This window comes from Spermophilus citellus, assembly GCF_964194105.1.
Source record: "Spermophilus citellus genome assembly, chromosome: 11".
Taxonomy (NCBI): domain Eukaryota; kingdom Metazoa; phylum Chordata; class Mammalia; order Rodentia; family Sciuridae; genus Spermophilus; species Spermophilus citellus.
Genome location: NC_138192.1, coordinates 103,764,146 through 103,779,126, shown reverse-complemented (window position 1 = coordinate 103,779,126; position 14,981 = coordinate 103,764,146). Strand labels below are relative to the sequence as shown.

General features: G+C 39.6%; 1 protein-coding gene across 1 annotated transcript in view; it reads right to left on the bottom strand.

Moving 5' to 3' along the window:
* The window catches only part of FAM117B (family with sequence similarity 117 member B), a 114,438-nt gene extending 103,106 nt beyond the window's left edge, over positions 1-11,332 (bottom strand). Inside the window, exon 1 of the mRNA XM_081261583.1 lies at positions 10,481-11,332. Within this exon, the coding sequence (XP_081117709.1) occupies positions 10,481-11,309 (829 nt within the window). The 5' untranslated portion in view covers positions 11,310-11,332. The remainder of the gene's footprint in view (positions 1-10,480) is intronic.
* Positions 11,333-14,981: the final 3,649 nt, after the last annotated feature.

The window sequence follows — 14,981 nt, the reverse complement described above, 5'->3', positions numbered from 1 at the left end:
CACAATTGAGACATAACATTTCTGTAGCAGGACAGGGCACACCCAGCACAATTTCCAGGAGTAGATGTTCTAGGAATTCTTGAGGATGGCATTAATGGCAATCGCTTTTTAGAAGTGATTTTTTAAAATCTTTTTTTATTTGTCCTAATTAGTTATACGTGATAGTTGAACACATTTTGACACATCATACATAAATGGAGTATAATTTCTCATTTGTCTGGCTGTACAGGTTGTAGAGTTACACAGGTCATGTAATCATATATACACATAGGATAATAGTGTCTGATTCATTCTACTATCATTCCTACCCCCTTACCCCCTTCCTCTCCCTTCACTTCCCTCTTGTCTAGTCCAAAATACTAGTAAAGCGACTTCTATCCTACAAGTCACCTAGCAATTCCTGACTGCAAACAAAAGCACTATGACTCAAGATCGTCATGTGAGGCTTTTGCTCTTCTTAGCAATATCAGATATTTTATTGTTTTTACTGTTAACCCTTAAATATTATATTGTCTGTCTTAAATTCTAAAGCCCATAAAGTTAAGGACTCCCTCTCATGACCTTATAAGCTGCTCTGCACAAAGTGAGAATAGGTTCTAAGATAATATAAATAGACATCACTTGTCCTTATAATTAAAATATCAACATACATGCACAATGAAAAAATAAATTAATGTAAAATGATTTTCCAAAAACTACTAGATATAATCCAGTAGATCCAATAGAACATCAAGTAAAATAATAATTACAAAACTTTTAGGAATGATAAATTGGAAGGCAATATATAAAAATAATAATGAACATTTTCTTTTCTTTTTTTTTTAAGAGAGAGAGAGAATGAGAGAATATTTTTAATATTTATTTTTTAGTTTTCGGCGGACACAACATCTTTCTTTGTATGTGGTGCTGAGGATGGAACCCGGGCCACACGCATGCCAGGCGAGCGTGCTACCGCTTGAGCCACATCCCCAGCCCATGAACATTTTCTTTTTATCTTCCAAATTTTCCACACTGCTTGCTATATTGCTTTTGACTATTAAAATATTTAGTGTTATGCTCCAAAAGTTCATGTCCTACTCTGTTGCATACAGAATATAACATCATTTATAAAACCAGCTAATGATAACATTAACCCAACCACCCAAGGAGGTTCAAAATCTCAGCCATTATGCTCTCATCTTCCTCATCCCTCAAATCTAATCGGTTAACAAACCTTATCAATCTTTTGCTTCTCAATAAGCCCTTTTTAATACTACAACCACCCTATCTTAAGAAATTATGAGTGCTCAAAATAGAAAAATGGGGGTAAATATAAAAACTTTCTTCCTATTTGCCGCAGTCCGGCTGCAGCAAAATAACCGGGGGGTGATGAGCAACTTGTGTAGATTGGTACAGCAGGAGTGGGAGCTGTTTATTATAGGACAGGAGGGGTATATATACATTCCACACAGCTTATCTTAATTAACATAAACTAGATACAGCAGTCAACCAATAAGAAATCTCCACACTTAATGGCTCGCTGGTGTTACTTCATAAACCACTCCCTCTGGCAAAATGCCAGGCGCCATCCTGACTTGTTTACAGACTCTAACACCTATTTTAATTGCTCTAAAAGATAACCAATTAAAGTACTAACAAGGTATTATAAAGTCTATAACAGTGATAATAAGGGGCTGGGGATGTGGCTCAAGCGGTAGCGCGCTCGCCTGGCATGCGTGCAGCCCGGGTTGGATCCTCAGCACCACATACCAACAAAGATGTTGTGTCCGCCGAGAACTAAAAAATAAATATTAAAAAATTCTCTCTCTCTCTCTCTTCTCTCACTCTCTCTTTAAAAAAAAACAGTGATAATAAAATATCTGACAAGTAACAAAATATTTGACAATGATAGCAAAGGATGGGAAGGAGGAAATCAAGTATATTAACATAAGATTCTAACAAGAAATATTAGATAACACAGACGCAGAACATTTCCATCTCTTCCAAAGTTCAACCACTAAGAACACAGTAAAAAAAAGTATACCTGAAAACAAACAAACAAAAAAACATAAAAAGGAATTGTAAAAAATAGTTAATCCAAAGAAAGGGGGAAAATAGGTCCCAACTGATATAAAAATATCTTTAAAAGACATAAAACTGAAGTTTTCTCTACTTCCCTGCTCACTTGCCACATTACTGCTATAACTAGAAGAGTAATGACACTATCACCAGTAGAGAGAAGAAAACCAGACAAAATGAATAAGCTAATAAGTTGGCCAAATAAACACAAAGAAATCAGTCTGTACTCATATATTACTAGATTATTATATCTCAACTTATTGGTCATAAATGGATTCCTTGAGAAATGGAAATTAAAATTTTAAAAGAGTTTTTCCAGAGGAGAGGGGGGACCTAAAAAACTGGAGCGGGTTATAACTAGACAGCCTCTGGACTTAGACACCAGACATATCCTGACCTGACACTGAAGGACCCTACCCACTGGGGAAACTGGCTCAAGAGAAGACATTGGGAGTACAAATTTTATCAAGGCTACAGAAAAGATCCCTCAGGCTAACCCACAAAGCACCTAATCAGCATTTTAGTATTCTGTTTAAATATTAATAGAAAACTATGGAAAGTTTCCAATAAGACAAAGATCAAGATAAAAAGAGCTGCGGAACAATGCATAAAGTGAAAGAAAACTTTGAGGGTATTTACACATTTTATAAATATTTTCAGTCAGACAGCAAGAACAGTGCTATTGAAAAACGAAAAATACACTAGTGGAAATGTAAAATTCAACAGAATGATACAAAATAAAATAAATCTGCTATAAAGGAAAACAAAAAGAGATAGAAACTAGAACAGAAATTTTTTTATTTAAGCTGGTTTAATTCAAGAGGTATCTCATTTGGATAACAGGGGTTCCAAAAAGAGAAAATAAAGATAATAGAAGAAATGATGGAAGAAAAAATCCAGAAATGAAGTCTCTTTTTTAAAAATGCCCACAGAATAAACAGCACACTGAATAGAAAACAATCAAACAATAAGAACCTCTCACATTAAGGTGTTCCTTATTTCACAGTGATAGTAACACTTTCATAGAGAGAACACATACAAAGAATTAAGAATCAGAATGGCAACAGAATTCTCAACAGCAATTATAGAAACTGGAGAATGAAGTGGTTTGTTTTTGTGATACTGGGGACTGAGCCCAGAGCCTCCAGCAGGCTATGCAAGTGCTCTATCATTGAGACACATGTCTGATCTGAAGTGCTTTAGTATTAAGTAGAAGAATTCTAATTTATACTCAACCATCAAACATAAAGACATATATCTGCTTACAGAGCATATACCTCCCAAATGCCATCTCTCAAAAATTATAGGAGCATAAAATCCAGCAAAGGAAGATACAGAAACTAGGAGAACAACACCAGGCACGATGGCACATGCCTGTAGTCCCAGTGGCTGAAGGGTTTGAGGCAGGAGGATCATGAGTTCAAAGCCAGCCTCAGCAACTTTGTAAGACCCTGTCTCTAAATAAAATATAAAAAAAGGCTGGGGATGTGGCTCAGTGGTTAAGTGCCCCTGGGTTCAAACCCCAGTACAAAAACAACAACAACAACAAAAAAAAAAAAAAAAAAAAAAAAACAGGAGAGGTGATGGGAATTCCCAAAGAAGTTCCCAGACAGCAACTAAACCACAGACCTAGAGATTCATGGTCCAGTTTGGAATATAAGGATGAAAGACTCCAAAAGAGATGTTTCCAAGGAAAAAAAACAAAACAAGGGATGGAGATGTGACTCAATAGTAAGAGTATTTACTTGACTAACAAACAAAACAAAAAATCAGGTATTTTGTCAGTCCCTGATATGTTTTTAAATAATTAATATAAAGTTTCCATTATCAAAAGTTGGGGGATGAAACTGAGATAAGTACATAGAAAATGAAGCAAACAAAAAAACAAAGCATTTTTAATTTCAAGGACCATAAAACGTTATAAAGGAAATATAAATGTAGCATACCCCAAGGTTCTGATATGAACAATACCTACATAGTCGTAATACTTTTTTTTCATTTATTTTTTAGTAATAGGTGCACACAATATCTTTATTTTATTTTTATGTGGTACTGAGGATTGAACGCGGTGCCTCATGCATGGTAGGTGAGCGCTCTACCACTGGACCACAACCCCAGCCCATAGTCGTAATACTTTAAACATTAATACTGATTAACCAAAAGGCTGCTGTAACCACAATAGGAAGATAGGGAGGATTGTGATTAGAGTGAAGTCTACACTTTTCATAACAAGAAGTCACTATATAATAAATGAAATGAAATAAACTTCCTAAAGTGAGAGTATAAAGCATTTTATAAAATATTTAGAAATTAGTTAATAAACACTAAAAGAAAGTCCTAAGAATTGAAAGTGGTTGTCTCTGTTGACAGGGAGTAGGGAGGGGACAGAGCTGTAGCAGGGGAACATATCTGATATTTTAAATTACATACACTTTGATAGAAATAAACTCTTAATTTAAGAAACACATTATTAAGGGGCTGGGATTGTGGCTCAGTGGTTGAGTGTTTGCCCAGCATGCGTGAGGCACTGGGTTCAATCCTCAGCACCACATAAAATAAATAAATAAATAAAGTAAGTAAAAGTATTGTGTCCATCTGCAACTAAAAAAAAATAAATTTTTAAATATACATTATTAAGAACACTATTTGTTTTCTTCCAGTAGTGTGGAAATGGAAACAGCTGACTTTCTCAACTTCCTTCCCTTCTACTGCTGAGTTATCCATCACCTTGACCACAGCCTTAGCCCTTCCCTTCCACAGCAAAAAAAGGGTCCTTAGTTGTTTCTGAGATTTCCAGACTCTCCATACACTGGATCCCATTGCTACCTCTCACATTTTCCATGATCTTGTCCATCTACTATTATCATTTTCTCTTGTAATCTTTCTCCTCTGAACCCTTCTCCTAAACCAGTAATATGCTAAAATTTTCCCCATCCTGTAAATAAACTCAGCACAACCCTTAATGCAGATTTGTCACTTTACTTCCTTTCACTGACATAAGAGTAATTTATACTCATAACCAACATACTACTCAAAAGATCATCAACTGACCTAAATGCCAATTCAAAAGTCTATTCTAGCCAGACATGGTGGCACACGCCTGTGATCCCAGTGGCAGGGGAGGCTGAGGCAGGAGGATGGAGAGCTCAAAGCCAGCCTCAGCAACAGCGAGGTGCTAAGCAACTCAGTGGGACCCTGTCTCTAAATACAATACAAAAATAGTGCTGGGGATGGGGCTCAGTGGTGAGTGCCTGAGTTCAATCCCTGTACCAAAAAAAAAAAAAAAAACAAAAACTATTCTATAAGCTCAGTCTACTTGTTCTCTTCATAGCATGTGAAAATCTTTAACATTTCCTTGAAATACAATCTTTCCTTTGACATTCTATCACATTCTCAGGCTTCTTTACTGGCTCTTCTTTCTACCGTTAAGCCATACAGGACTAAATATGACATGTGCATTTTCAACTTTGCACTGCAAAGTTCTGTTCCTCCCTTTCCAACTCAAATCAAAAGCCATCTTGTCAGAAAACTTCTATACCCATTCCTGTAAAATTATTCACTATGAGCCCTCAGCACTCATCATGTTATATACTATGTACCTGTCTTACATGGCTAGTTTGAGTCTTTGGAGTTTCCTGTGTTTTTTAAAAATACCTTTGGTACTGCCTAATCAGTAACATATAAGGTAGTTCAATCAAACTTACAGAACTGAACTTAATAAGTGAAAAGTCTATTAGCCAAAATGGAGACCTAACAGTAAACCTCTATAATGCATCAACCTCAATTGTAAAATACAGACATCACAAGCCAAAAGAATTCCCTTAAGGTGTGAAATTAACAGCAGCCCTCCAAATTAAGTTAGAGCACTGAATTTTTAGAGTTCTGTACTTTATAAAGTGCTAGAAAACAGACATCAAAATGCCACAAATACAAAGTTCTAGTACCCTACTTACTAACTGTGCCTGTTAGTCCAGAGAAGTGCATCTTTTATTGCTGTTCTTAGCATTCTCCCAACCCCAATAAACCATCAAATTCACACACAACTTAATATATGCAGAGTAAGGGAAAAAGTTCCCAAGAACACATCTTGCTATCAATATACCCAGCTGCACCACAAAAATAACAAATACTGTGCTAATTACTTTTCTTTTTAAATAAGTCTTCTAGTTATTTTCTTTGGGGACTTCTAGTGACTATTTTTCAATTTAGAGTACAGCAAAATTGAGAGAAGGGGTACAGGGAATGGGTAGGCATTTGCAAGGCCCACAGTAGGGCCTGAAAATATGCATTTTTAAACAAATACCCTGGGGCATTTTCCAACAGGAAAACCAGCAATTCTCTTTCTCTCTGGACACCAAATGGATGTTCAAGAAACAATTCAATTCTGATCCTAACTAGAGAGAGATAGCACAGACTCCACTCCTTAAAGACTTAGTCCCATAAGACTGCCCCCCAACAGATACTACAAGTCCTAGGCCACCTTTACTTCTGACCAAACAGCTATAAATCAGAGGTTCCCATGATCCCTTCCCAAGGTTTGGCAATTTCCTAGAATGAGTCACAGAGCTCAGGAAAATACATTTACACTTAGGAGTTCATTATAAAGAGCACAAGTCAGGAATGACCATGTGGAAGATATTCATAGTATAAGGTATGAGGGTGACTACAGTTAATAATACTGTACAACTGACCCCTGAAAAACACAGATTTGAACTGCTCAGGTGTGAAATAAAATGATTTTTGAAGGATTCTAGAACAATTTGAAAACAATTCACAGAAAGACTGCATAGCCTAGAAATACAAAAAAAAAAAAGTTTAAACATTAGATATATCACAAATGCATACAATACAGATGTCCCCATATACTTTACTATTACCTATAGGTAGTCTATTTTTATCACCTCTACCATATAATATTCATAAGCCTATTACAAAAAGTTAAAAACATTTACCAAAAATTAGTACACAAATACAGAGTAAATATGGCCCCATTCTCAGTGAAGAGAAATGTAAACAAAGGTGAGGATGCAGTATTAAATCATAACTGCATGAAATTAAATTCGGTATTACTGTACTACTGTAATAATTTCATAGCTACATCCTGTTGCTATTTCAGTGAGCTCAAGTGTTTTGAGTAAACACACTCTGACACTGATCCTCTACACCTGAGCAGTTCAACTTTTGGTAAATTGCAGGGAGAAGTAAAAAGTAATATCTTGAGGTTCTCATGTATTTTTCACCATATAAATAAATATAACAAACAAAATGTGTTAATTCACTATGTTTTAAATGAAATTTCCAGTCAACTACAGGCTTTCAGTCAAGTTTTGGAGGAGTCAAAAATTATAGGCAGATTTTCAACTTGAGTCTACTGGATTATGTATTTTAAAATACACAAATATAAAAGAATGGATTTTAAATGTTCTCACCACAAATAACCCTAAGTATTTGAGGTGACAGATGAATTAATTAACCTAATCTGATCATTCCACAATGTATACATATATTAAAACATCACACTGTATCCCACATATGCATTATATCAAAAAAACTAAAAAAAAATCATACAACTATGAAAATTGAGGCTATATTGGCAATTTGTTACAGCCACTAAAAATAAAAGCAAAACAAATATGATACACAAAAACTTCTGAGCTACTATGCTGTTTTTCTTTCATTTATCCCTCGCATCATGTGAAATAGATATCATCACCAATTTTACAGATAAGAATGTTTAGGGTTACAAAGTTCTTAACTTCCCTATATCACTTGGCTTGTAAGTGATAGAACACAGTATTAAACCCAGACTGTTCACCCAAAGCCTACTCTCCTGTTATGCCACCTCTTTATTTTAAAAATATGAATTTGAAATTTGAATAAGACTAAGTCAGGCAAAAGAAAGGAAGGCATAAAACAAACCACAGTACGCTGCTGCCTAGTTACCTTCACTAAGCATATCTGGGTTCCTAATGACAAACCACTTTGCAATGGAGAAGTCAAACACTGACAATGGAATGTTTAAAATATCTGTCAGGGGTGGATGCTTAGATTACCTTATCATAGCAAAGAGAAGGAAATTCTAGATTAGAGAATGATTAGCTCAAACCCCAGAAGAATGAGGCAACAAGGTACATACACATAGTAAGATCTTCAACTTGGGGACTCAGGGAGCCCTAACAAAAATTATATGACATCCAGCTCATCTAATAAGACACCTAGAAGCCAGCAGGTTGATCTGGAAGTTGAGTCACATGAGGTTTAAAGAACTATATGAAATAGACCCTTTCCTTCTAAAGTAAGAACTTTCACATTCCATTGAGCTTGCAAACTGATAACTGCCCTTTAATCAAAAAGACTCCAGTAACTAAAGACTCTTCCAGAGTTAGTCATACAAAACAGCAAATTATTTATCATAGCATGTGCTAAGAATTAAAAAATTAATTAAAATTAAACATTTTTCCAATGTTTCCCACTCCGCACAGATGATCCTTAGGGTGAAACAAAAATACATTCCAGGAAAGAAGCTATCAGACATTTACATTTGAGTAAGAGTTAATAACAAGCAATATCCCTTATACTTGGTTTAGAGTGCCACACCAGGAGAGTACGTTTTCATGGGGGGAGGGTTAATCATAATAATTAATTTTACAGCATAAATATTCTATAGAATGACACATCTGGGGGAATGAAACTTTGGAAAACATGCAAAATGGAATGGGCACACTAGGAGCCTGAGATCCCAGGAAACAGCCTCCCAGAAACCAGATGAAAAAAGCACCTTCCTCCACCTTCACCAATATTGAATTTAGCCCATGTCTCCTCAGGCTGCTTCTCTGCTTTGAGTATCAAATAGCTGACAGGATATCCCGATTCTGTTACCAGACTGGGGGCTCCAGGTCCTTTCTCCACCTTAATGCCTACTTAAGTAGCCCTTTCCCTTCCACCTGATGAGCTGTTCTGACTCCAGAAGGCCAAAGGCAAACTGAAGCAATCCTGTTCACCAGATAAGAACTGCCACAAAACTAAGTATATGTAATTCGGTGTGCCATATATTTCTCAGGTTTCATGAAACTACTTCCTTAATAAAATCTGAAGACTTGGTCTTTGAAATACAACCAACCAGAGTTCAAATACCAACTCTGCCACTTGTTACTTAACCTATCCAAAGGCTATGGTGAAGGATAAAATGAGAATCTGTATGAAAATCACTCAGTAGGAGTTCAATAAGAAGGGAGAGGCAGAAAATCCTAGTACTCTCATTCAACAATCAAAGTTTTTTAAAAGCAATTTGCATTCTCAAAAGGTTTAAAAAGGGCTCTGTTTCTACTGTTGATCATTTTCTAGAGCAATTCTCCCCAAAAACTATTATCTAAAACCTTTTATAAAACAGATTCATCCTACTCTTTCCACTTCTGAAACCACTTCATCTGACACTTGGTTAGAAAGTACTGTACTGTCTCCTGAAATTCCCAACCATTCTTCCTATAAGATTCTACAGAAATTTCCCCAAACAGATAAAGACAAAGGTATATGTTGGCACATGTATTACTGCATAACTAAAAACCACCATTTTTAGTGAAAAAAGTGTCTTTTTTCACTAGGTTCTGATGGAAAGGCAGCCAAATGATTTTATTCCTTTCCACTTTCCACACTTTGCTTTTCTTTTGAACTACTCTTTTTGAATGACTACTTGGAAACGAACAGCTTCACTCAGGACATTTCCCAAGAAAGCTGTCAGATACGTAAGAAAAACAAATTTTAGGTCCACCAAACAATAACAGAAGGGAGAGAAACGATGAATTTTGTTTTGTAAATCCAAAACGCAAAATCAACGTATCAGAAATACACCCAGATTCTCAAGACAAAATCCATACGCCTTCCAAAAGAATCCTGCTTGTCACTTCTTGCTATCCATTTATCAAGTCTTACGAAATGCAAAAAACCGCTTCCAGCCTCACGACTCTTCAGTGATCCATCGACCATTGTTCAAATGACTGCAATCTCCCGATCTGAAACCGTTTTGTTCAACAGAAATACTTAGCAGCATACATCCTCTATGCTAGCGTTAATCACGTCATTAAAACAAAAGTGACAAACCATTTCTAGCCTCACCCTCAAGGGAGGATAAGCAGTAACCAGCGGAAAAGAGAACCCCAGGTTTATCATTAACACATACAAGGTTAGCAGCTGCCACCCCCACCGCCCGGGACCCGCGCTGGACCGGAGGAGGGATGAATGAGGCCGGCAAAGGGCGGCGGCTTGGGCACCCGGCACCCGGCAAAGGCGAGGCCAAACTCCTGGAGTGGGGTCACCCACCCCGCCCCCTGCCCCGCCCCCGCCCCGGGCTCCGCTGTAGCACCGCAGTCCCGGCGCTGAGCCCCTGGACCCTTTCCTGCCTTCGCCTCCCGGCCCCGATACGTACCCGCTTTGCAAACCGGGGCGCTCGGGCTCCTCTTCTCCGGGGAGGGGCGGCTCTGCTCCGGGGACCTCCTCCGGTGCCGGACACGGGTTGGGGGTGGAGCCGCGCTCACCTCGCCGGTCCACAGGTGGGTGGGCGACGAGCTAGGCGACGACACGGTACCCAGCAGCGGAGGCGGCGGCGGGGGCTGCGGTCTTGGGGGGCTTCCACGAGCCCCAGGCGCGGCGCCGCGCGTGGGACTGGTGCCCCGCGTGGACGTCGCGGACGCGCCCGTCTGCGTGGCCACCGTGGGGCTGGTGCGCGCGGCCGCGCTCCCGCTGCCGCGCGTGGGGCTCGTGCTGCGGGAGGCGGTGCGCGGGCCCCCGCCGCCGCTGCCGCTGCTGCCGCCTGAGGAGCCTGAGGCGCCGCCGCCTGAGGAGCCTGAGGCGCCACCGCAGCAGCCGCCGTTGTTGTTGCCGCCGCCGCCGCCGTTGCTCCGCGTGGGGCTGCCATGTTGCTGCTGCTGCTTCAGTTGGAATGGAACCGTCGCCCTCATGGGTTGCAGGCGGCTCCCAGGTCCCCCGGCCGTGTTGACTGCACCACTCCCGAGGGCACCGGCCGGCGTGGGGGACCCATTGCGCCTCACCCGCTGGGACATGGTCCCCCCTCCCCGGTGACTGGGCGAGACGAGGGGGTTTTCTCTTGTTGGGTTGCAGGGGGAGGATTCTTGGGGCCAGAGGGAAGGTCCCCGCGACCAAGTGACGAAGCCGGACTCCGGGGCGCGGGGGGGAGACTGGGCCGCGGCCGGCAGTAACGAGGTGGTGCAGCCGCCGCCGCCGTCGCTGCTCCTCATCAACAATAGTGTCTCCTCTGCTGCCCCCGCCCCCCGCGGGCGCCCATTGGTGCAGCGTCAGCAGCGCTCGAGCCGCTCCACCGCGCCCATTGGCTGCGAGCGGCTCCGGCCCCGGGCCCCCGGGGCCTTAGAGAGCCTGGGTTTGTGCGGAGACCGTCCGCTCTTTAAAGAGAAAGAGACCCGCCCCCCGGGGGTAGAGGGAGCAGAGGACGCAGGCCTCGTATGTGCATGCGTGTGTGTGCGTGCGTGCGTGTGTGTGTGTGTGTGTGTGTACTTGTGAATGTACGCGTAAGTGCGCGCCTCATCATACGCGTCTCTCCCTTACCTCTGGGGGGAGCCCTGGGACTCAAGACTCTGGAGTATTGCCAAAGGGACTGCCCAGAACCGGAGCGGTCCCCAGGGACGGTCTGAAGCCTTTCCCCCATAACTTATTTCCTTACCACAGTACTATGTACTGTGTATTAACACGTACGCGTGTCTGTCTCTGGCTTTTTTTCTAAATCTTTTTGTTCTGTCCTCATTCCATCTATGGGGTAGGGCTCAAAAGAGTAAGAAATTTAATTATTCTTACTGGCATTTTATACCCTACTCTTTTTTTTCCTTGTCTTTTAAAAACTCTACAAAGGGCCAAATCTTGATTAGAATGTGATTTTAGATAGTATCAATTGAGTTCAGTTACCAAATACTATTGCTTCCTCAAGTAACTCAAGTAATCAGGAATTTAAGTAGCTACTTCATATTTCCCAATATCTTGGAAGGATGTCTGCTACAATTTAGTGCCTTATTTGACCTTCACAACTATTATTTGAGACAGAACTAGGACAGCCATTCATATTTTAGTTGAGTGAAGGAAACAAGTCTTTGTGATATGGGTACAGAATCCAGATGGCAGGCATTGAAGCCTGTTCTAAAATGACCTAAGGGGCTCCTCATCAAGACAAAAAAGGAAAAAGGTAGACCCACACCCTTCACAGGCATGTTCATTACTTCTTTTCTCTTTGCTTCTTTATTAGATAGACATTCTAGATAGATTTTGTCCTGTAAAAATGTGGAGGTGATGGGTACTGTATAATTGGCTATAGACCTATACACCAACTGGGTCCCTATACACTGTAGCAGAAAGCCTTTAAAGACCTAGAGAAGAGATTTGGATCCCAGATCCAGCATTTACTCTGACCGTGGTCACCAGCCAGTTTCCTTATCTGTAAAATGCAGTTGAATGATATAGTCTCCTTCATACACTTCTGATAATTAACCAAGGGTTCAATGAGAACGTGGTGTATAGAAGGCAGTCAACGTTTCTAGGATCTCAAATGATTCAGAGGCTCATAATTCTCCTTACCATCCATTCCCCTTTCTCCTCCTCTCTCCCCGCAACACAAAAAGAAACCCAGGCCTTAGCCCAGGAACCTGCCTTAAGTTGGCTGGTGCTCTGGATAGACCTGGCATTACTACATATTCTCAACAACCTGGAGTGAAGACCAAAATAGTTGCTCATTAAAGAGGAACACAGGAAACTGCCAACAAGACCCATATACAGTACTAAGTCTGATCTTAATGAGAAGGAGAAGAGACATGTCTTTAAATAAGAATGTTATAGATACTGTACATGGTACTTTGTCTTGCACAAAGTAGGAGCTTTATACTTATGTAACTGAGTTAAGCCAAAAGGAATTGAGCAGCTCTAGTATCCTAGGCTCTCTGTTCAGTTACTCTGAATATCACCAAACTAGAGACTGTTGGTGGCAAGAAGAGGCTTTTAGCTTCTCTGAGCTAAATAACTGGTTTCTAAAAGAGAAGTTTATTAGATCAAAGAGTAAAACTGTCCTTGACTCAGTCATGAGATCTGGTGGAATCGGTTCATCCTTTCCTACAGAAACTCAAATCCTAAGTGCCTTTTTCTTCTCATGTGACAGTTCAGTTCATTCATCAGTTTAGGGGTTATCTTTAAACAAATAAGAAGGAACACTTCAGCTGAAGCAAGTATTAATCATTTCAGTCAATTTGTACTAAAAGATATTTGTGAGGATGTAAAAGCTTCGAAAGCATGAAATCAGTAAAGAAGGCTAAAAAAATAAAAATATAAATAAAATTTAGGAATTTGCTTGGAACAATTTAGTTTGTTTTTAAAGTTCAATAGCAATGAATAAAAGCATCATTTACTTTTGCTCTTGACTGCATTATCTGTTGTGAAAGAGTCAAAGCAAACAGTGTGCATCAAGGTGACATACTGATCTTTGTTACTAGTTTATGAAGAAAGTCCTTGTATTTCAAGGATCAACGAAATAAACATGTCTTCCTCTAGTTTAACCTTGCTCATCTTAGGATATAATTCAAATTTTCCATTTTCTTTTCAAGGTTGAAATGTAACTGTATGAAGTTGTAGGCAAAAGGCAACATATAGAAATTGGTTTGTGTGTATTTAAAATTCAGAAGAGGGGCTGGGAGTGTAGCTCAGAAGTAGAGTGCTTGCCTAGCACTTGTGGGGCCCTCAGTTTAATCCCCAGTAAATAATAATAATAATAATAATAATAATAATAATAATATTTTGCTCCTGTATTTGCTTAACTCTTTACAATGATCATGCTGTAGGGAAGAATTTTATAGTGACAAAAGTTTATTTTCCTATACTTTTAATAGAATCAGACATATCCTTTCATAAAAATCTCTAAAATGTGATTGAATGGAACATTATACAGTCACTAAAATGATCATTATAAAGCCATAAATTCCTCTCACTTAAAGTGGAAAAAAATCAAAATTATGTATCCATTGTAGTTGCAACAATGCAAAAATGTTTATGCATATAAAATACTAGATGATAAAATACTTGAAAATAGCCCTTTTTAAAAAAAAAATTAGTTGTAGATGAACACAATACCTTTATTTAGTATTTTTTGTGTGGGGCAGGGTGCTAGGGATCGAACCCAGTGCTTCATGGGTACTAGGCAAGCGCTCTACCACTGAGCCACAATACTAGGCCTAGATAGTCATTTTTTTATTAGTTGTTCAAAACATTACAAAGCTCTTGACATATCATATTTCATACATTTGATTCAAGCAGATTATGAACTCCCATTTTTACCCCGTATACATATTGCAGATTCACATCGGTTCCACATCCACTTTTTTACATACTGCCATACTAGTGTCTGTTGTATTCTGCTGCCCTTCCTATCCTCTACTATCCCCCCTCCCCTCTCCTCCCATCTTCTCTCTCTACCCCATCTACTGTAATTCATTTCTCTCTCTTGTTTTTTTCCCCTTTCCCCTCACTTCCTCTTATATGTAATTTTGTATAACAATCAGGGTCTCCTTCCTTTACCATGCAATTTCCCTTCTCTCTCTCTTTCCCTCCCCCCTCTCAACCCTGTTTAATGGTGATCTTCTTCTCATGCTCTTCCTCCCTATTCTGTTCTTAGTTGCTCTCCTTATATCAAAGATGACATTTGGCATTTGTTTTTTAGGGATTGGCTAGCTTCACTTAGCATAATCTGCTCTAGTGCCATCCATTTCCCTGCAAATTCCATGATTTTGTCATTTTTTAGTGCAGAGTAATACTCCATTGTGTATAAATGCCACATTTTTTTATCCATTCATCTATTGAAGGGCATCTAGGTTGGTTCCACAGTCTAGCTATTGTGAATTGTGCTGCTAGGTAGTCATTTTTAA